Source organism: Galeopterus variegatus, unplaced genomic scaffold (assembly GCF_000696425.1).
Source record: "Galeopterus variegatus unplaced genomic scaffold, G_variegatus-3.0.2 Scaffold336, whole genome shotgun sequence".
NCBI lineage: Eukaryota > Metazoa > Chordata > Mammalia > Dermoptera > Cynocephalidae > Galeopterus > Galeopterus variegatus.
The window spans coordinates 24,510-44,123 of record NW_007726447.1 but is presented as its reverse complement, the minus strand read 5'-3'; the positions used below and the strand labels follow the sequence as shown (position 1 = coordinate 44,123).

General features: G+C 57.1%; 2 protein-coding genes across 2 annotated transcripts in view; one reads left to right on the top strand and one right to left on the bottom strand.

The window, feature by feature from the left end:
• Positions 1-519: 519 nt before the first annotated feature.
• On the top strand, positions 520-14,488 carry PTPN6 (protein tyrosine phosphatase, non-receptor type 6). The gene is made up of 16 exons (XM_008567658.1): positions 520-605; positions 5,092-5,214; positions 5,451-5,645; positions 8,208-8,397; positions 8,517-8,633; positions 8,737-8,850; positions 8,950-9,046; positions 9,404-9,483; positions 9,662-9,811; positions 10,926-11,057; positions 11,191-11,345; positions 13,090-13,157; positions 13,250-13,401; positions 13,499-13,590; positions 13,984-14,125; positions 14,307-14,488. Exons 1-15 carry the CDS (start codon positions 592-594, stop codon positions 14,096-14,098), a joined length of 1,794 nt encoding a protein of 597 aa, XP_008565880.1. The 5' UTR covers positions 520-591; the 3' UTR covers positions 14,099-14,125; positions 14,307-14,488.
• A 4,641-nt stretch (positions 14,489-19,129) lies between these two features.
• PHB2 (prohibitin 2) overlaps positions 19,130-19,614 on the bottom strand; it is a 6,099-nt gene continuing 5,614 nt past the window's right edge. Inside the window, exon 10 of the mRNA XM_008567657.1 lies at positions 19,130-19,470. Coding sequence (XP_008565879.1) covers positions 19,443-19,470 — 28 coding nt within the window. The 3' untranslated portion in view covers positions 19,130-19,442. The remainder of the gene's footprint in view (positions 19,471-19,614) is intronic.

The following is a 19,614-nucleotide window of genomic DNA, read 5'->3' as shown; positions in this document are numbered from 1 at the left end:
CTGCTGCCCCCGACCCTGCTCCAGTCAGGGCCTAAGGTTCCTCCCCTTCCCCAGGGCAGGGTGAGAGGCTGGACCAGCCCCTCAACACCCTGGGTGGGTGGGCCTGCACGGGCAGCGCCTCCTTGTTGGAGGAGCTGGGCTTCCGGGGCTTTTCCTTAGGCCCCTTTGTTTTTGTGGACCCGTAGGGCCCTCCACTGGTGGGTGTTCCCTTAGCCAGGGTTACTTCCTGGTCTCTGCCCCTACCCGCCCTCCTGCCGCTGTCAGCTTGAGCTCCAGGTGGAGCTCCAGGTGGCTCCTCCCCTCCCAAGGGAAGGAGGCCGTGGGCAGACAGGCTGGCGGGCCTGCTGGAGTGGGCTGCCGAGTGCGGCTGCAGGAAGCAGGCTCCTGTGGGCGATCGTGGGCCAGTTTCTCCCCACCTGTCCTTTTCCCAGAGACCATTATTCCGGGGACTCGTCCTAGCAGTGCCACTGGCCAGGTGGGCTGGATCGAGGAGGAAGTGGCTGAGTTCTGAGCGTTCTTCCTCACCTGGCCTGGGCCACTGCCCCACCCCCTGTGGCCCTCTTCCTGTGACTCCCCCAGCCCTTCAGGGAGATGCTGTCCCATGGGTAAGTCCCCTGCAACACCTGGGTCCCACAGTCTCCTGTTAGCTTGGGAGGGAGGAGCGTTGTTCATGCTCAGTCCCAATAGGCGTGTGACCGTGAGTGCGACCTGCCCCTGTCCCCCACCTGGGCCTGCTCTTACTACTACTTTCTCCTCCCCCCAAAGTGTGAGGATCCCCAGGTGCATTCATGCCCCTGTGCCCCCTTTTTCTTTATCACTTCTTCCCTGACAGATGTGTATCTGTTCCCACCCTTGCATTTCTACCTCTGGCCTCTGGTTCTCTGCTTCTGCCTCCTGCCTGGGACCTGTCCCCTGGGTGGCTCACATCATCTCCAAGCCTCTGGAAGGCACCTCTGAGAAAGCACTCACATTCCCAGTCTGTCCGGTTTTCCTTCACTTCCCCTTTCCGGCTTCATTCACTCAACAGCTACATGTTGAGCATCTGTGATGTACCCAGTACTGTTTAAGATGCTGGTGATCCTGGAGTAAAGGAGAAAGATATGGTCCCCGCTCCCGTGGAGCTTATATTCCAGTGGGAAGCGACAGACTGAACAGATAACCCAAGAAATAGGATAATTTCAGATGCTCAGAAGTGCAATGCAGAAAATGAAACAGCTTCATGTGCTAGCAAGTGACTAGGTATGCTGGTGACGTTGCTAGCCAGAGGGGTCAAGGAGGGCTTCCTGAGGAGGTGACATTTGGAAGACAAGGAGGAGCCAGCCATGTGGCGAGTCAAGCAGCCCTGGGCAGAGGAAACAGCGAGTACAAAGCCCTGATGTGGGAGCAAACACAAAAAGGATGGTGTGTCTGCAGTAGAGACAACCAGCGGAGAAGAGGCAGGGCCAGGGCAGATTAGACCTTGTTGGAATTTGGACGTTATAAGTGAAAACCTGCTAGGAGAGTGCTGGTGAGTTTGCAGGTTGTTTGGCCCCAAGTCCTGCTGGTTCCTGCTTCTCATACTCACAGCTGCCCCTTCCCCCCGTGCATACCTCATCACTGTCAGCCCACTGGCGGGGCCTTCACTGAGGTGTTTGGTCCCTGATCCCTTTTATATTCCTGCCATGGTCATTTTCCTACCAGGTGGCTTGGCAAGTCCTCCCCTGGAGCAGAATCCTTCCTTAGTTCCTCAGTCTCTGCAACCCCCAGCCTCTCAGAACAGCTCTGCTCCAGCCACAGTGCTCTGCCCACACCCTGGCACTTCTCAACTGGACTCTGTGCATGCCACCTCTGTGCCCTGGCGGATGCTGCCCCTGGGGGAATGCCTGCTCCCTCCACCTTCCATCAGGGGCTGTGCCAGGGCCCGCCCCCCTGTGCCCCATGAAGCCTCTATAGCAGTGTGGTTGGGGTGGTGGAAGAGACAAAAGGTTCTGGCATCAGATAGCCTTGGTTTGCCCACCTTCCTACTCACTGTTGCTTATCTGAGCCAATTTTTATTTCTAAAATTGGGCTAATACCTACTAAATAGGGTTGGCATGAGGATAATAATATAATGTAAAAGCTGTTGGCATTGAAACCCTTCCACTTAGCTTTTTACATCAATATTTGGGAAATACTCTTAAGCCCATTTATTAGGTGGGGATACTGAGGCTCAGAGAAGTTCCATAATTTCTTAGGTTATTTCACCTTGTTTGCCCTTCCAGACTGCTTGCCTTCCTGCGTAACCATTGCTCTTGATCTCTACCTTCATCTCCCTGACTCCCAAGGGAATATTTTTCTCTTCTGAACTATCAGGCACTTACTGAGAGTTATTCTCAGCCACCCAGAACCAGTTTCCTCCCTAAAAAAAAACAAGAGGAGAATAATCCCTACATCACGGGGCTGTCTGAGGCCCAGATGGGATTGTGTACGTGCACGCACTCTGCAAGCTCCAGAGTGGGATGCCAAGGTAAGGGCGGTTATTACTGTTTATCTTTTTGCCCAGTAATAGCGAGGCTATGCATCTTGTCTGAGTTCTGTCTTCTAGCTTGACACACTTCAGAGAAATTTCTGCCTCTTCTGTTGGTTAGGAGTTTCTGGGGGCCTAGTTAGTTCCTTCCCACCAAATGGATTTAGGCCCTGGAAAGAGTGTCTTGGGGCCAGGGTGCAGTGGGTGTTCGGTGCCGAGCATAGACCTGGAACTTCATATGTGGTCAGGATCGTGTGTCGTGTGGGGATTTGCACTGAACCAGGCATGTGGGTATGTGTGTAGATGGACATGGATAATGAGGTGTATGTAGGGGGACTGTGTGTGCACAGTGGTTTGCTTGTGTGTGTGTGTGTGTGTGTGTGTGTATACACTCATCTGTACAGGACCAGGAAGCTGTACTTGTGACCGTGTATGTGTGTGTGTGTTGGTGAGTTTGTTTACCGGACACCTACTCTGTGCCAGGCATCACGGCTTGGCTCTGAATGTTCAAAGTTGGACCAGGCAATAAACCAACTAAGCAAATTTCCCAGGGCACAGTGAGAGGAGAAAATTAAAAAAAAAAAAAAAGAGAGAGAGAGAGAGAGAAACCTTTTTTTAGGGAAAACAACTTGATTTTCAATGTTTCCAAAAATGATAAAGTAGTTGTCATGGGAAAAATTACTCTTTTGTTGGGCTTTAATACTTTAATTTTTGTACCAGCCAGCTGCAAAAACAACCACATGAACCAAAAACCCTCAAAATACCTTGTTTTTCCTTACTTTTTATTGAGGTATAACATGCATAACATGCATAGATATTAAGCGTACAGCCTGGTTAACTTCACATTCATCCATACCCATGGAAATACCACCTCAATGGAGACACAGAGCATTCCCAGCACTTCAGAAGTTTCAAAGAAATTGTCCTCTGCCAGCCAATATGTTTATTTTTAGAAAGGTAAGGCATGCCCATCATATAACACTCAGAAAGGTGTAAGGGAGAAACAAGTGTACCTCCCGCCCTGTCCTCCAGCCACCCCATTTTCCTGCCCAGGGAGACACCAGTTTGAGTTTCTTGTGTACCCTCTGTCGACCTTCTTTCCTCATGTTTTGGTTCAGCCGTGTTTGAGTTTGTGATTAGAATTACATACAGGGAGCATTGTAAACGTGTAGTGCTCAGGGCCCCTGAAGGCCAACCAGCCCTGAGAATATCAGCCATGCCAGAGGCTTTGGCCCACAGCTCCCAGCTCCCAGAACCAGGCCCCTTGTCTGGAGTCCTAAGGCAGCGCAAAGGCCTATGGACAGGAGGTAAAAATGGCCCAAGTTTGACAGGGCTGCACACGGGTCATTTTGTCCATCCCTCTGCCACAGTGGCGTCTCTTCAGATGTGCATGTTGGGGGAGGGGAGGGCAACCTTTCTTCTTGTGAGCATCTGCAAGGTCTTGGCTGTTAGGGAGTCTCCTCCTCCCATGGCAGCCCCTTTGGACAAGGAGTCCCTCATCCTCTGTTCTCTGAAGGCCCGAGGGCTGGTACACAGTAGTTAAAATCATTGGCATTGGGGCCGGCCCGTGGCTCACTCGGGAGAGTGCGGTGCTAATAACACCAAGGCCCCGGGTTCGGATCCCACATAGGGATGGCCGGTTCGCTCACTGGCTGAGCGTGGTGCTGACAACACCAAGTCAAGGGTTAAGATCCCCTTACTGGTCATCTTAAAAAAAAAAAAAAAAAAAGATAATCTTTAAAAAAAAAAAAATCATTGGCTTTGGAACCAGACTGTCTGGATTTGAACCCGGTACTGCCACTCACTAACTGGATGACCTCAGGCAATTCCTTAAACTCCCTGAGCCTCAGGTTTCTTGTCTGTAAAATGGGGTTAAAGGTAGTACCTGTTTCTTAGGGCTGTTGTGAGGAATCCATCAGATCTGGCATGTCGATGACATTATAGCACAGCACCCAGCATGCAGCAAGACTGCATTCAGTCACAGTTGTCACCGTCATCATTATCATTAGCTTGGGTCAGGGGAGGCTGTGCAGAGGCTGGTGGAGGAGCAAGCAAGAGATGGCTTGTGACCGTGTGGGTTCACACGTGTGAAGCTCGATATTGGCCTGGAGGGTGCAAGGCACACACGCGTCCTTATTTCACGTGTTGTCACATATGTGCAGTGCCATGCTCCTGAGCCTTTGATTGCCGACGTGTGGGAAGTGGGCCCCATCCCCACCCCCATTGCTACCCTGCTCTGCTTTTCTTCCCTTGCTCTGCTCTAAAACGAGAAGTACAAGTACGAGTGAGTTCCCCCAAGGGGTCGGCCGCGCCCCTTCCTGTCCCCGCCCTCCTGGCTGCCCTGGGCCAGTGGAGTGGCAGCCCCAGAGCCAGGACAGCCAGGGGTGCTGAGGCGGCCTGGGCACCGAGAGCGTGTTTGCATCTGAGGTTGAGCCCCCGCGTCCCAGCCTGCCCAGACGAGGCTGCACAGCCTCCTGCCCTGTGCCCTTCCTCTCCGGGAGCACCCAGGATGGTGAGGTAAGGGCCTGGGACCCACAGTAGGCAGGAGGCAAGAGTGCCCTGGGGCCCGTGGGACTTCTCCTCACTGCCCTGCCTGGGTCTTACAGGTGGTTTCATCGAGACCTCAGTGGGCTGGATGCAGAGACCCTGCTCAAAAGCCGAGGCGTCCATGGGAGCTTCCTTGCTCGGCCTAGTCGCAAGAACCAGGGCGACTTCTCCCTCTCCGTCAGGTAGGTGGCTCTCCCAGCACAGGCCTGAGCCACTCATGTCTGGTCGCCCCACAGCAGTGCTGACCCCCAGCCTCCATGCCTCATCTGTGTCCTTGTCCCCAACCCCAGCGTGTTCCCCATCCCTGTCTCTGTCCTCCCAGTGCCTGTGTGCCCCATACTCAGGACCCTCGGCCTATCCCCGCCCTGTCCCGCCTCTGCTCCTGCATCTGCTGGCCTCACTGCCTGGTGCCCTGCAGGGTGGGGGATCAGGTGACCCATATTCGGATCCAGAACTCAGGGGATTTCTACGACCTGTATGGAGGGGAGAAGTTTGCGACGCTGACGGAGCTGGTGGAGTACTACACGCAGCAGCAGGGCGTCCTGCAGGACCGTGATGGCACCGTCATCCACCTCAAGTACCCACTTAACTGCTCTGACCCCACCAATGAGAGGTGAGGGGCAGGCTCCCACCCCTGACTGCCAGGGACAGGAGGTGCCCAGCTCCAGCTCCAGCAGGGTCCACTCTCAGTGCCTCCCAACCCTGATCCATCTCAGAGCTCTGAGTCTTTCCTCCCCGGTACCCTGTGTCCTGGTGTCTCAGGACTAACCTGGCAGCCCTTTCCATCTAATACCTGAGGAAGCAAGAGAAGGCCAGCTGGCCTTTCGCCAGGGTCCCTGTCAGCTGGCAACCCATGTGCTCTTAGTGCCAGGAAGGCCACTCCTCATGGCCGGCATTTTCTAGCAGGTCAGCTCAGTTGTTAGAAAGCTCTTCCTTCTATGGACTGAATCTGCCTTAGTGTAACTACCCCCACCCCGCAAGCCTAGGTTAATACAGTGAGAAGTTGGTGCTGTGGATGGTCATAGGGATTCACACTTGTTAGGACACTTCATACCTTCTCTCAGCAACCGGGTGAGCATGGGCCCAGACTTTGGGGCTGAATAGAGCTTGACCAGTCTCTTGGCCCAAACATAGATAAAACAGGGTGTAACATGGTCACACATGCAAAGAGCCTAGTACTGCCCCAGGCACAGCATAATGCTCAAGGTGTTTCCCTCCCCTGCCCTTGGCTGCAAACACGTGGTCCCCAGAACTGGGCTGGCTACTCCCCATGTGGTCTTCCCAGAGCCTGGGTGGGAGTGGTGGGACCTGAGTGTTCCTCACGACACTGGCTCATTTTGGCAGCTGTCTTTCAATGACAGATCCTGTTAAGGTCAAGGGCAGCGAAGCAACCTTAGGTTTTCTTTCACTGGGCTCCTGGGGCCAAGCCAACTTGCCCCTGCCCTGTGTTTGCGTACCGATTGTTGAAATGATTCTGAACCTTGATTCTGTCCGTTCTCAGTCTTTCTGAGATTCATGGCTCCAGCCTGCGTCAATGTTTTTGTTCGAGTCACTAATTAAGACTTAGAACTGGATGAGGCTGAGGTAAAAGCCCTGTGGCCCACCCTGGAGACCTCTTTCCAGTCATGAAGCCATTGACTCACTTCGTGTGAAGGCGTCCCCTCTGGTCGCGGAGCCTCGGGTTGGGTGACCCTCCTCCTGGCCGCCTTCTCAGAGCCTCCTGCCCTTTCCCTCCTCCCCACTTGCAGCACCCACAGGGCTTTGCCACCCAGACCCCCTTTGACACCTCAGGCCCGCTGTTTCTCCTTGTCCCTGGACAGGGCCTGCCCTGTGGGGGAGAACAGGCTGACCAAGGCCCTAGCGAGCAGCAGGTTGTGGGTGATGTTGGGGGGGAGCTGAGGAGCCCCTGGAGAGGAGGCCGGGGCCTGGGTTCAAAGGGCTGGGAGAAGCGAGACGGGGAGGCAGGGCCGAGTGGCGGAGGCGGAGGACAGGGATTAGCACCAGGGAAGCTAACTGCAGAGCCCTTTAGCTACCCAGGCCAGGAAGCCTTTCTCACCCTTGACCCTGGAGTGTGTGCGGGAGGCTCTTTCTCTCAGCTTCTGTTGGTGCCCCTGCCTCCCCCGCCCCCCGGCCCAGGGACATTGCATTGTCCCCTCAATGGCTAGCTCTGGCCTGTGGTCAGCCCGACATTTGCATGGAGACTTCCTCATCCTGGGGCCTGAGGGAAGGGGCTTAGTCCCCTCCCCATTGCCTGGGGGCCCTAGCCTGTCGCTGAGTGGTGGGATGGGGTGGCCCAGGGGGCTCATGGGTGGGCCGGAGAGTCTGGAGGCCTCTGAGCTGGAGGCTCCTCTGGGCAGGGGTGAGATGGGTCAGGACGGGCTGGCCCCTACCCCCTTCCCCCATCCCTGCGGTTGGAAAATGCCCCCCTTCCCCTGGTCCCTGGGCTGAGGAAACCTCACAACCTCACTTCTCACTCTCTCCCCAGAAGGAGTTTTGTGTTTTTTCCATCACGTGGTTTCCTGTGGGGCTGGGCATCGTGGGGCTACAGTTTCCTCCTGGGAAGGGGCTGTGCTTTGGGGAAAGGTCTTAGTTCTGCTTTCTGCCCCGATAGCCCCTTTGAGCCCATTTAAGCCCCTTTGATCCCCGGCCTCTCCTTCGGTGCCGTCATCCTGGGCACCCTGGAGCCCCTAAAGCACGCCTTCCCCGGTGGGGTCGTCTTCCCCCCTCTGGGGCTCTCCCCATCCTGCCTCCCTTGAGGCTTCCGTCTCCCCTCCCATCTCTCTCTGTGGTTTGGGCTCTGTCTGCATTTCTCTTGGTGTCTGACTCCTTCCCCAGCCCAGCCCTGTCTTTCCTGGAGATTCTTCCTTGGTTGTCCCCTGCAAGTATTCTGGACATTGCCTGCCTTCTGTCTGTCTTAAACTTTCAGAGGTGGCTCTGGGCTCAAGGCCTGGTTAGAACTCCAGAGACTTGCCTCTTCTCAGTCAAGGGCCTGGGGCTGCTGAGCAATTGCTCAGCCTCAGTTTCCTTATCTGTACAATGGGGACATACCTATGTCTCAGCATTTTTGTGAGAGTGTGGTGGGCCTAAACACTGTGGTAGATTTGCAAGTGCCTGGCACATAGTCGTCACTGTCCCCTGTGGCTCAGATCTCGCCTCCCTAATGCTGCTTCTGCAGGTGGTACCATGGCCACATGTCTGGAGGGCAGGCAGAGATACTGCTGCAGGCCAAGGGCGAGCCCTGGACGTTTCTTGTGCGTGAGAGTCTCAGCCAGCCTGGAGATTTTGTGCTGTCCGTTCTCAGTGACCAGCCCAAGGCTGGCCCAGGCTCCCCACTCAGGGTTACCCACATAAAGGTCATGTGTGAGGTAAGGCAGCTGGTGGGTGGGGGCACCTGGTTGGGGCTGTCGTCTGTGCCCGCAGCATGGGCAGTGGGTCCAGGAGGAACGCGTAGGCCCCGTGGAGTGACCTCCCTTGGCACCCTCAGGGTGAGCGCTACACAGTGGGCGGTTCGGAGACCTTTGACAGCCTCACGGACCTGGTGGAGCATTTCAAGAAGACGGGGATTGAGGAGGCTTCAGGTGCCTTCGTGTACCTGCGACAGGTGAGGGGTGGGCGCGGCCACTGCCTCCCTGCTCCCGGGCCGCGCCCCACGTGTGAGCTTCTGAGGCCTCTGTGACGTGGCCTGTCGTCGTCCCCAACCCCAGCCGTACTACGCCACGCGGGTGAACGCAGCTGACATCGAGAACCGGGTCTTGGAGCTGAACAAGAAGCAGGAATCAGAGGACACGGCCAAGGCTGGCTTCTGGGAGGAATTCGAGGTGCACAATGGGGAGCACGGGGCTGGGATGGCGCGGCGGTGTCGAGCGGCCACGGACGCCCCATCATGGGGCCAGTGCTCATTTCCCTCCCCTGCTCAGAGTCTGCAGAAGCAGGAGGTGAAGAACCTGCACCAGCGGCTGGAAGGGCAGCGGCTGGAGAACAAGAGCAAGAACCGTTACAAGAACATTCTCCCCTGTGAGCACCCAGGAGGCCTCCGTTCCCCAGGGACTGCCCCTCCCCCAGCCACCCTCCCCACCACAGGCCGCCCTCCACCCAGAGGGACCCCCACCCCTTCAACAGGGACCCCCCCTCCTCCGAAAAGCCTCTGCTCCTCCCAGCGGAGCCTCCCACAGCTGACAGGTGGACTGTCCCCTGCCCCTCAGTCTCCTTACAAAACCTCCACCCCTACCCACCCCTGCCTGGCCACCATCGTCTGGGAGCCTCAGGCTTTTGGGACAAGAATGGCCTGTTAGCTCAGGAAGGCTCTGACTCAGGGGGTGGTGATGCCCTGGCTGACCTGGACCCTCTAGTGTTCTCTTTACCCACTTGCAGTTGACCACAGCCGAGTGATCCTGCAGGGCCGTGACAGTAACATCCCCGGGTCCGACTACATCAACGCCAACTATGTAAAGGTCGGTGGTGCGGGACGTGCGGGAGAAGAGGCCGGGGCCTGGGAATTCCCTGTCTCACAGGGAGCCTGGATCTGGAGACACCTGGGCAAAGCAAAGCTGATGTCTTGGCGGATGCCGGGGGTGGTGGCGCAGGCCGAGGGGCTCAGCCTGGGGGCGCTCTCTCTGCACTTGCGTCCAGAACCAGCTCCTGGGCCCTGATGAGAACGCTAAGACCTACATTGCCAGCCAGGGCTGCCTGGAGGCCACGGTCAACGATTTCTGGCAGATGGTGTGGCAGGAGAACACCCGCGTCATCGTCATGACCACCCGAGAGGTGGAGAAAGGCCGGGTAGGGCAGAGCCCCGTGTCACCATCTCGATCCCTGTGACCCTCCCCAAAACTTGTCACCACCATTAAACCAAAGAAATGTCAGAGCCTAGGGCAGAAAGGGAGCTCAGAGGGCAAGGGAATCCTTGTCAGGAGACAGGCCTAGAGATAGTCTCGACTATGTACTGACTCCCAGATCCCTGCTTCCAACCTCGGGCTCCCCCGAGCTCCAGACCCAGGTTTTAAACTGTCCTTCCTTAATGTGTCCCAAAGCAACCATTCCTTCTGCCCTTCCCCACCTGCCCCCACCCAGGCTCTCTCCTGTCCTTTCTGCCTCATAAGTCTCTCTGGAGTCTGCCCCTTCTATGGTCTCCCCTTCTGCAGGCTCCCCCTTCTGCAGCACCTCTGTATTGTAGTCAAAATGATCCTGTCCAAAGCACAAACTGGATCAAGTTGCTCCCTCTCTGAAAACCACTCCATGGCTTTCACTTACTTTTGGGAAAAAGCCCCACTCTAAGCCCTGGCATTCAAGGCTGGGTGGCTTCTCTCTGACTCCCAGGCTTCCCTGTAACACTCGCTCCCTCCAATGGGCCAGACTCCTTCAGGTTCCTGTGCTTGGCACAAGCTCATTTTCTGCTAGGAGATGACTTTCTCTCACACTATCTCTGCCTGGCAGACTCCTTGTTTGGAAGACTTGGTCAAACACTGCCTCCTCTGTGAAGACATCTCTGATTTACTCCATAACCTAGAGGGACAATTAGCCTCTTCCTCAACTGTGCTCCTGAGCATGTTCTGTTTTTCCTGTTCGCCTGTGGCTGTGAGCTTCTAGAGGCACAGGGGCACAGACTGTGTCCTTGTGCTTGTAAGTCTGGCCTGGTTTGCACAGCTCAGGTGTGGCGCATGCCCCAGCTGATGTCTATTGAGTGAATCGTACGATTAAGTAGCTGGGTAGGTCCCACTACCTGTTGGTGGCTGATCTGAGATCAGATTCCAGGTCTCCTGACTCTCAGCCAGCTCATCCATCCATCCAACAAATGTTTGGGCAGCACCGGGGACTCAGGACCTAGAGCAGGGCCTAGGACAGGCCCCAGCCCTGCTTCGGTGCCTCATTCCCCACCTCCACCCTCCCTTTGCAGAACAAGTGTGTCCCATACTGGCCAGAGGTGGGCAGTCAGCGTGTTTATGGACTCTACTCTGTGACCAACTGTGGGGAGCATGACGCAGCTGAGTACAAACTCCGCACCTTACAGGTCTCCCCGCTAGATAACGTGAGTGTCCCCTCCACCCTGCCGCACTCCCACAGCCCCTCTGTGGACTTGCTCTCCTCTCTGCTTGGGTGGGATGAGGCAGGATGGGGTGTGGCTTGGGACCAGGGACACTGACCCTCTGTCCTTGGTCCAGGGGGACCTGGTTCGGGAGATCTGGCACTACCAGTACCTAAGCTGGCCTGACCATGGGGTCCCCAGCGATCCTGGGGGTGTCCTCAGCTTCCTGGACCAGATCAACCAGCGGCAGGAAAGTCTGCCTCACGCAGGGCCCATCATCGTGCACTGCAGGTGAGAACAGTAGCCATGATGTTAGCAGTAATAATAAAAACAACAGCCGAGGTGTCGGTGCTGCTGAGGGCCATGCGGTGTCATGAGCTCCCGACTGACGCCTTTGATGCCGTCCCTTACTGATGGCCCCCGGCCCAGTGTGCCTTCCTCAGAGACTTCCCTGGGTGAACCATCAGGTCCAGCTCTGCCAAGTACAGACAACGACAGTAAGAGCCAGCAACTGGCCAGGTCACAGCTAGTCAGTGGGAGGCGCTGGACTCGCAGTAGACCCAGGTCCTGGCTGCCCGGGGCTCGGCGCCCCTCCCCACGCCTCCGCTCTCCCATCTGCAGCCCTGGGGCTTAGGCTTCTTCACTCTTCCTCCCTCTCTCCCCCCTTCCCCAGCCAACGCCCCCATCTTGGCCCCCAGCGTGTGTGGGGGTGGGCGATGTCTTTGGGAGGGGCACATGCCCCACTAGTTACTCTGGAGACCCTCATGTTCCTGCTGAGGTGGAGAGGTGGGGTGTCAGCAAGGGGGGGCGCCGTCCCCCTAAGAGCCCACCTGGCTGGCCTGGCCTGGGTGGACGGGGACAGTGGGTGCAGGGCCCCGGACACAGGCCTCCTGTTTGAATTCCGGCTCCTGCACTGACCCGCTGTGTGATCCTGGACAAATTACTTAACTTCTCTCACCCTCCCTGTAAAATAAGGATCTCATACGGTTCTCGTGAGGATTAAATGAGACCCTGTCACTGTGTCCAGAATAGTCTAAACCCTCAGAAACTAGGAGGTGTTAATGGTTTAGTAGCTCACGTCCGGCCGGGAGTGGGGGACCCGGCTTGTCCTCTTCCTGTCCCGCTCCCTCCATGTGACCCCAGGCCTCTGGGGGCCTCAGATTTCCTCCTTCTTCCCACCAGCAGCTGTGTCCCAGGGCAGCGCTGGGTGGGCTGAACCTGGGGGTGCCCCCACCTGCTGTCTTGGGGACCCACCTGTGCCCTCTGCCCTCCTAAGGACAGGCCCATCCCCAGGAACTACCCTCCTGCTCCCCCCACACTCACACACTTCTTGAAATCCCCGTGGTCTTTATTTAGACATTACAGGAAGGAAGTGGGTGCGGGGGGGTTATTTTTGACAATCTGGGTTTGAAATTAGACCATGCAACTCAGAGCACCAGTCTGATAGGCCCAGCGAGGGTGGGACTGGGGTCTCCATGGGGTCTGTCTGCCCAAGGGTGTTGGCAGAGGGTGGGGAGGAAGAGCGACTTCCCACTGCACCCTCCTCCAGTCCTCCTGACCCCGGTACCCTGCACTTGCCGCCGTTGTGGGGACTGCCCTGTCCCTGCCATCGGGGTTTGAAGAAAAAGGGAAATGAAGCCGCAGAAGCAGCTCCAAATGTGACTCTTGAAGCAGGCACAGGGGAAGGCCCAGAGTGCCTGGGGAGCTGGCAGGACAGTGGTGGGATTTGGGGGTCCTAGATCTTCTCAGGGGTGGTGCAGCCACAGCCAGGAGTGAGGCGTTGGAGCGGGCAGCAGAGGAAACGGTGGAGGCGTCGGGAGCACCCAGTGTCGGCACCTCCCCTCGGCTGAAGTGGAGGCACTGCGGCAGAGCTGGGCAAACTTCTGCCTTCGCTTGTCCAGTGAGGCATGTCGTCCCCTGTCACTGGAGCCTCAGGCCCTTTATGTTTCACCCAGTGCTGGAGCTGAGCCCCGGGGCTCCCCCTTCCCGGCGAGGGGCTGGCTGGGCCTCTCATGGCACCCCCTTCTCTCCCCAGCGCGGGCATTGGCCGCACAGGCACCATCATCGTCATAGACATGCTCATGGAGAACATCTCCACTAAGGGTGAGGGGTACCTGGGGGGGCACAGGGAGGTGGGCAGCCCCTCGGTGGCTGCTTCTGCCTGGGCCTCAGGTCCAACTGCCATTCCTGCCCAGGGCTGGACTGTGACATCGACATCCAGAAGACGATCCAGATGGTGAGGGCACAGCGCTCGGGCATGGTGCAGACAGAGGCGCAGTACAAGTTCATCTACGTGGCCATTGCCCAGTTCATCGAAACCACCAAGAAGAAGCTGGAGGTTATGCAGGTGTGTGCAGAGCATGGCCTGTGGGGGCTACAGAGGGGTGTGGGCATCACCTGGTCTTGCTGGGACCACCACCCTCCCACCACACCTCTGTCCACAGTCCCAGAAGGGCCAGGAGTCGGAGTATGGGAATATCAGCTACCCACCAGCCATGAAGAATGCCCATGCCAAGGCCTCCCGCACCTCCTCCAAGTGAGTGACCCCTGCCTGCACCCCCAGCATCTAACAATTTCTCCTGCTCAGCCCGAGTCTCCCCTTCAGGAGAGGACATGTGTTGCTGATAGGGAGACCTGGGTTCAAGGTCAAGCTTGGTTCTCGCTACCTCAGTTCATAAGTATTTCCTGAGTGCCCACCGCGTGTGGCCTGTTCTAGGTGCCCACAGTGTACTAATATCTGAGATGCAGCCTCTGCCCTCAAGGAGCTTTGAGTCTAGTGTAGGGACAGTGACCAGGTTGCCTCCCTTTCCTGAACTCAGTTTCCTCACCTGTGAGATGGGGTGGCCCAGACAGGGCTGCCAGTGCTGGGTGACCCTGCACCATCCCCTGACCTGCACCAACCGCCCACACTTGCCCGCTGCCCCTGCAGACACAAGGAGGACGTGTACGAGAACCTGCAGAGTAAGAACAGGAAGGAGGAGAAAGTGAGGAAGCAGCGCTCAGCAGACAAGGAGAAGAGCAAGGGATCCCTCAAGAGGAAGTGAGCTGGGTACCGTCCGGAGGAGGCCATGGTACGGCTCTTCTGCGGGGTCTCCTCCTGCCCTGCCCCAGGGACCCCAGCTTCAGTGCTTTGCCTGGGTGGGTGGGGTGGCTGCAGCCTTACCCTGCACGTCCTGGCTGTTCCTGAACCTGCTGCTTGTTCCCCAACCCAGGTTCCAGCCACCTTAATCCTTCAGTCCCTTCTCTTTGCAGCCTCAGCCCTGATCCCTGCAGAGACCTCCAGCGGACCTGAACCCGGAGCCACCCATTCTGTTGTAATTTAAATGGCCACGTCCCCACCTCTCTCTCTGACGCTGTATATAGCCCAGCAAGGCCCCACGCAGAGCCAAGCCCTTCTACTTTTGTAAATAAAGTCCCTGGACCACGGCGTGTCACCTCTGAACTCTGTGTGCCCTGCTCGCCCAGTGACTCTGGGTGGGAGGTGGGCAGGAGAGTGGTATTTGTGTCATGTAAAAGCTGGGCCTTCACAGTCAGGCAGACCTGGTTCTGGACTCTGCTTCGCACGTGGGCGTGTGGCAGTGGGCAAGGCTCAGGTCTCTTCTTTAAAATGGAGGCTGGGTTGGGCGGTTAGTCAGTTGGTTAGAGTGCAGCCTCATCAAGGTCACGGGTTCAGGTCCCAGAGCCAGCCAGCCACAAAGTAAATAGATAAAGAAAATAAAAAGAAAATAAAAAGAAAACAGAGGCTGATCATAAGAGCCTGGCTGTGAAGATCACTGAGGCAGTGGGTGATAGCAGTGGCAGCAAGACTTCATTACACCTGCCAGGTGCTCGTGACAAGAGACGACACGTGTCAATTCAGTCTAGGTTACTTTGTCATTCCCACGTTATGGCGGAGAAAACTGAGGCACAGAGGGATTAAGTAACCTGCTCAAGGTCACAGGCCTCTTGAGCAGTGAAGCTAAGACTTGAACCCAGGCTGTCTGGCCCCCGATTCCACACTTCTTACCCTGGAGATGAAGCCGGGGTCACCTCATAGGGGACACGACCACACACCCCTGATGCTGACTTCCACATCCAAGAACTAAGCAGAATAACAGGGGACAGGCAGGACAGACCCAATGCCAGCCCCCCGTCTCCCCCATCTGGGCGGGGATGGGCACGTGGCTCCTGCTTGACCAGGCGCCCCCCCGCTGGGCCTGCTGGGCAGAGCTTGTAGAGCTGGAGACCCAAATATTGTTTTATTTTTTGTCCCCGCTTCCTTCCCCTGTGTCCAGCATGTGGCTCCTTTATTTAAAGCACTATTCTCCCAGGGGGAGTCGAGCTGGTGTGAGTCCAATTTCAGGAAGAACCGGCTCCCACCGCTGCAGAGGCTCGGGAGAGGGGAGCGGGCCTGGAGCCCACAGGCTGGGTGTTCATGTATTCAGCAAATGCCGTGTCCACAGTGTCACTGGACTAGTGCTGCGGGCAATGGTGACCAGACAGTCCCTGTCCTCATGGAACTCAGGACTGGTCAGGGACACAGATCCAGAATCAGTCCGCAAACACACGATAACTACAGACAGGTATTAAAAACGATGCAAACAAAGGCAGCGAGAGACCAGCTCGGATTGAGCAACACAACAGCTCCCGGAGCTACGGCCTCCAGGGGCTGGGGGTGGGGCAGTTACCTCAGGGCCCCTCTCCCAGCAACGCCCTTTCCATCCAAGCCCAGGCAGCACAAAAGAAAAGCGCGTTCCACCCCCTCTAACCGCCCTGGGCTAAATGCCCGAGGGTTGGAACTTGGACCCAAGGAGGATTGTGCTCCGAGGGGGTCGGGCAGCTCTGCCCTGGAGAGCTCCAGACGCGCCTTCCTGCAGGACCGACAAGGGGGCTGATGCTCTTGGCCAGCTGGGGCCTCTCAGCAGGGCAGGCACCCTTGGCACACTAGGGTCAGGCCTGGGAGGCACCCTGCTGGGACCTGCCTGTCCTCCACCCTGCTGGGAGGACTGGCAGGGCCTCCTTCCCCCCTTTCCCTCACAGGATGCCCAGCACAGAGCAGGTCCTGGGCAGGGGCACAGCCCAACCCCTGCTGAGCTGACCCCTTGCTGACCTTGGGGATCTCTGGCCCTCCAGCTCTGGCTGTGGTCAGGATCTGAGGCCTCAGAGGAAGGGGCTAGGCCTGGGGGCAGGGGCCCCTGAGGGGACGGGGCCCAAGGACAACCCCGCCCTTTGTTTCTCTGAAAGGGTAGGTGGGAGTAAAGAGGCCACCAGGAAAGGGTGAGAGGCCTAGTGGGGTGGCCAGGCCTCAGAGGAGGTGCCCATGGCTGGCGCTGGGAGGGAAGGGGTTAAGCTGGTGGGGGGGGCAGCCTATGGCAGGAGGACACACCTGTGCGCAGGGCGGCAGGCGGGGCCCAGGTGAGGAGCCTGCACTGCCGGGCAGGCGGAGAAGGAAGGAGGAAAAGCGAAGGCCAGAGCGGGCTCTAGGCCGTTGAATCTGGGGCCTTGATGCCCCTTCCTCTCCTCGGCACCCACTGTCTGGGGGGCAGGCGGCCCGGTGACAGGTAAAGGCCACTGGGCAACGGGTCCTGGGGCTGAATTAGGGACTGCAGAGGGTGGATGAGGGCCAGCGAATTGGTGTGTTTGGGGCAGGGACAGGTTGTGGGGGTGGCGGGGGAAGGGGCTCAGAGGTGGAGACCAGGTGGGCCAGGGTCTGCTGAAGCCCTGCTCAGGTCTCAGCAGATCAGCGACTCAGGGTGGGGCTGGTGGCGGGCAGCAGGGCTCACCCGGAAGTGTCCCCAGGGACGCAGGTGTTGGGGGGATGGGAACCAGGGATCTGCGGCTTGTCTGCAGGGAGCCTGGGGCTGGCCCTGTCTGACCTGGAGGTGGGCAGGCTGGGTGGGGGTCCTCGTCTTACCCTGCAGTGTTTGGGTGCTGGTTGGGACTCTAATACTGCCGGGTAATGATGGAGGCCCCCATCCCCGCATCAGCGACATCCATCACCTCAGGCCCTTAGTTCCCAGCTGGCTGCAAGCCCCTCCAACCTCCCCCACACCCTGGAGGCCCCTGGTCTTGAGCTGAAGGTGCTGCAGAGGAGGTGGCTCTCGGCTGGTTGCCCACTGAAGGAACACAATGGCCCCGAGCCCCTCCTTCAACCCAGTGCGATTTGTCATCTGGTGGATGCAGAACCCACAGCCGACCTTGAGTTTGGGATTGGCTCAGCTTGTACACTCTCAGGAGATCTCATCTGGCCTGCGGCCAGGGTCCTGTAGCAACCGGTCAGCTCTAGCCTGGAGTTCCATGTTGGCTGGCTCTGGGTCCATCTTCCAGTACAGTGTTGGGTGGTCTAATTGCAAAGCTCCTAACACTGTCTGGTAAAGATGGCCCCCGGGTCGGTTCCCTCGGCGATGACCTTCAGCGAGCCTTGAAGACCATGGAGGCCTCCTGACCAACAACCTCTGACCTTTACCCTCCGGATGGGGGGTGAATCACTAGGAAAAGGGGAACAATGGAAAGGAGACAAAATGGCTGCCTCTAAGCCACAGCAAGACTTGGAGACGTTTGTTCCCCAGGCGCCTCCATTGTCTTCCCAGCTTGGGAACATGAAAGAAATAAAGTGTGAATAGGAACGCGTGTTAGGTTGCTCCGGGTCACTGGGCCTGTCTTTTACTTGACCTCATCTCAGGCTCCCAGCAACCCAGGACTGGGGCTGCCACATGCGTCTCCCTCCCTCTCCGTTTCATGATATTCCATCTGCAGAACAGGGAAAAATGAATCTACTTTCTTAAAAATCTAAGATTAACCCAGTCCCTCCAAGCTGTTATGATTCACGTCCTCCCTCCGGTGTTTTGTAATTCCTGTACATCCTTTTGCCCCCAGTGTTTTGTCTTTGGGTTCCACATGTTCCTTGCCTCCCCATGAGGACAAGGGATGGAACACGTGGGCTGAAGTGGGATTCAGGTGAAAGCAGTTGTTTCCTTTTTCTGGTGCCTGAGGTTCAGAGAGGGCTATCTTGGGAAGGATATGAGGTGGCTTATCTACTGACTGAAAACAGGCACCTGTTCCGTGGGAGCCCCAGCGCTGTGGGAGTGAAAAGCTCACCTCCATAGGTAGAGCCCTTTTATGCAAATAGCTCCTTACACTTGGTGACTAAGAAATGGAACCTATGGGTAGCCCACAGCAGGCAACGCAACCCACTGGGCTTCTGAACACTAAAGTCCCTCAACAAGCACACATGGTTTCTCCCACAGCTACACAGAACCCTGTCACCAAGGAAGCAACTCTCATTGGGGTCATCAGATTTTTAGTCTGGCTCAGCAAAGCCACAGCTGCTCCAACCTTATAAAGGAGATGTTGGGGGCTGGCCCGGTGGCGCAATGCTACAGTGCACCGCTTGGGAGCGCGGTGGCGCTCCCGCCGAGGGTTCGGATCCCACATACAGACCGGTTCCCGCTCACTGGCTGAGCGAGGCGTGGGAGCAACACCGAGGGTTGCGATCCTGTTGCCGGTCCCGGTCCGGTACGGGCGCGACACTGAGGGTTGCGATCCGTTGCCGGACACGAAAAAAGACAAAAAAAAAGGAGATGTTGTAAACAGGGTGATGTGGTAGAAACGGAGGGTGGGGTAAAGAGTGCAGCTGGGCCTATGGACCCCAGCTTAGGTCCTGTTTTTTTTTTTTTTGCCTTTTGTCTTTTTCCATGTCTGGCAACGGATCGCAACCCTCAGTGTTGCCCCCGTACCGGACTGGGGACCGGCAACAGGATTGCAACCCTTGGCGTTGCCCCCGCGCCTCACTCAGCCAGTGAGTGGGAACCGGTCTGTATGTGGGATCCGAACCCTCGGGCGGGAGCGCCGCCGCGCTTCCCAAGCGGCGCACTTATCCAGTGCGCCACCGGGCCGGCCCTTAGGTCCTGTTTTGGAACCAACTCTGCTGGGCTTTGAGGGTGAGAGAAGCACGTCCAGGCCCTGCTCTGCCTTAGCTGCCCTAGCCGGAACCCTTGCGCCCTCTGCTGGCAGATGCGCAGACCGACCACCGGTGCGTATGTGACCGTGCGCATGCGTGCTTCCTGTACCCAAGCTCGGACACATGAAGCCTTGACTTCAGCTTAGTAATAAAAATTTATTAATTTCTGGGATGGTGGTTATCCCCCCCAACCTTGCGGGAGGGAACGACACTGTAGGAAATCACTGAGAAAACACCCCTTGCCACTACAGGAGGAGGAAAGTCATTCCCCTGAAAAAGGTCTGGTCTTCAGTCTTCCTTAATCCAGGGGGTGGAGGATGGGTACAGAGGGGATCATCATATGATACTGGGGGTGGGATGGGGGTATGGTGGACCCTAGCTGGCTCCTCAAAAAGTGGAGAAGAAACAGATCCACATCTTCTCTGGGGGTGGAGTTCTGGTTGCCAGGCTCATTTCTTACCCTTGATGAGGCTGTCACTATGGAAAAAAAGGGACAGATAGATGACATCAGGAGACATAAATGTGAGATGCAGACACCCCAGGCCATTCCATCCTCAACTACCCTCCTCCTCTGACTGGAGGTTTATCTTTTTTTTTTTTTTTCCTTTTTGTCTTTTTTCG

Excerpts from the sequence above, each read along its gene's own strand:
- PTPN6 (XM_008567658.1), top strand. Across the intron at positions 8,398-8,516 it reads ACATAAAGGTCATGTGTGAG|GGTGAGCGCTACACAGTGGG; the intron begins GTAAGGCAGCTG and ends TGGCACCCTCAG. Across the intron at positions 8,851-8,949 it reads GCTTCTGGGAGGAATTCGAG|AGTCTGCAGAAGCAGGAGGT; the intron begins GTGCACAATGGG and ends TCCCCTGCTCAG.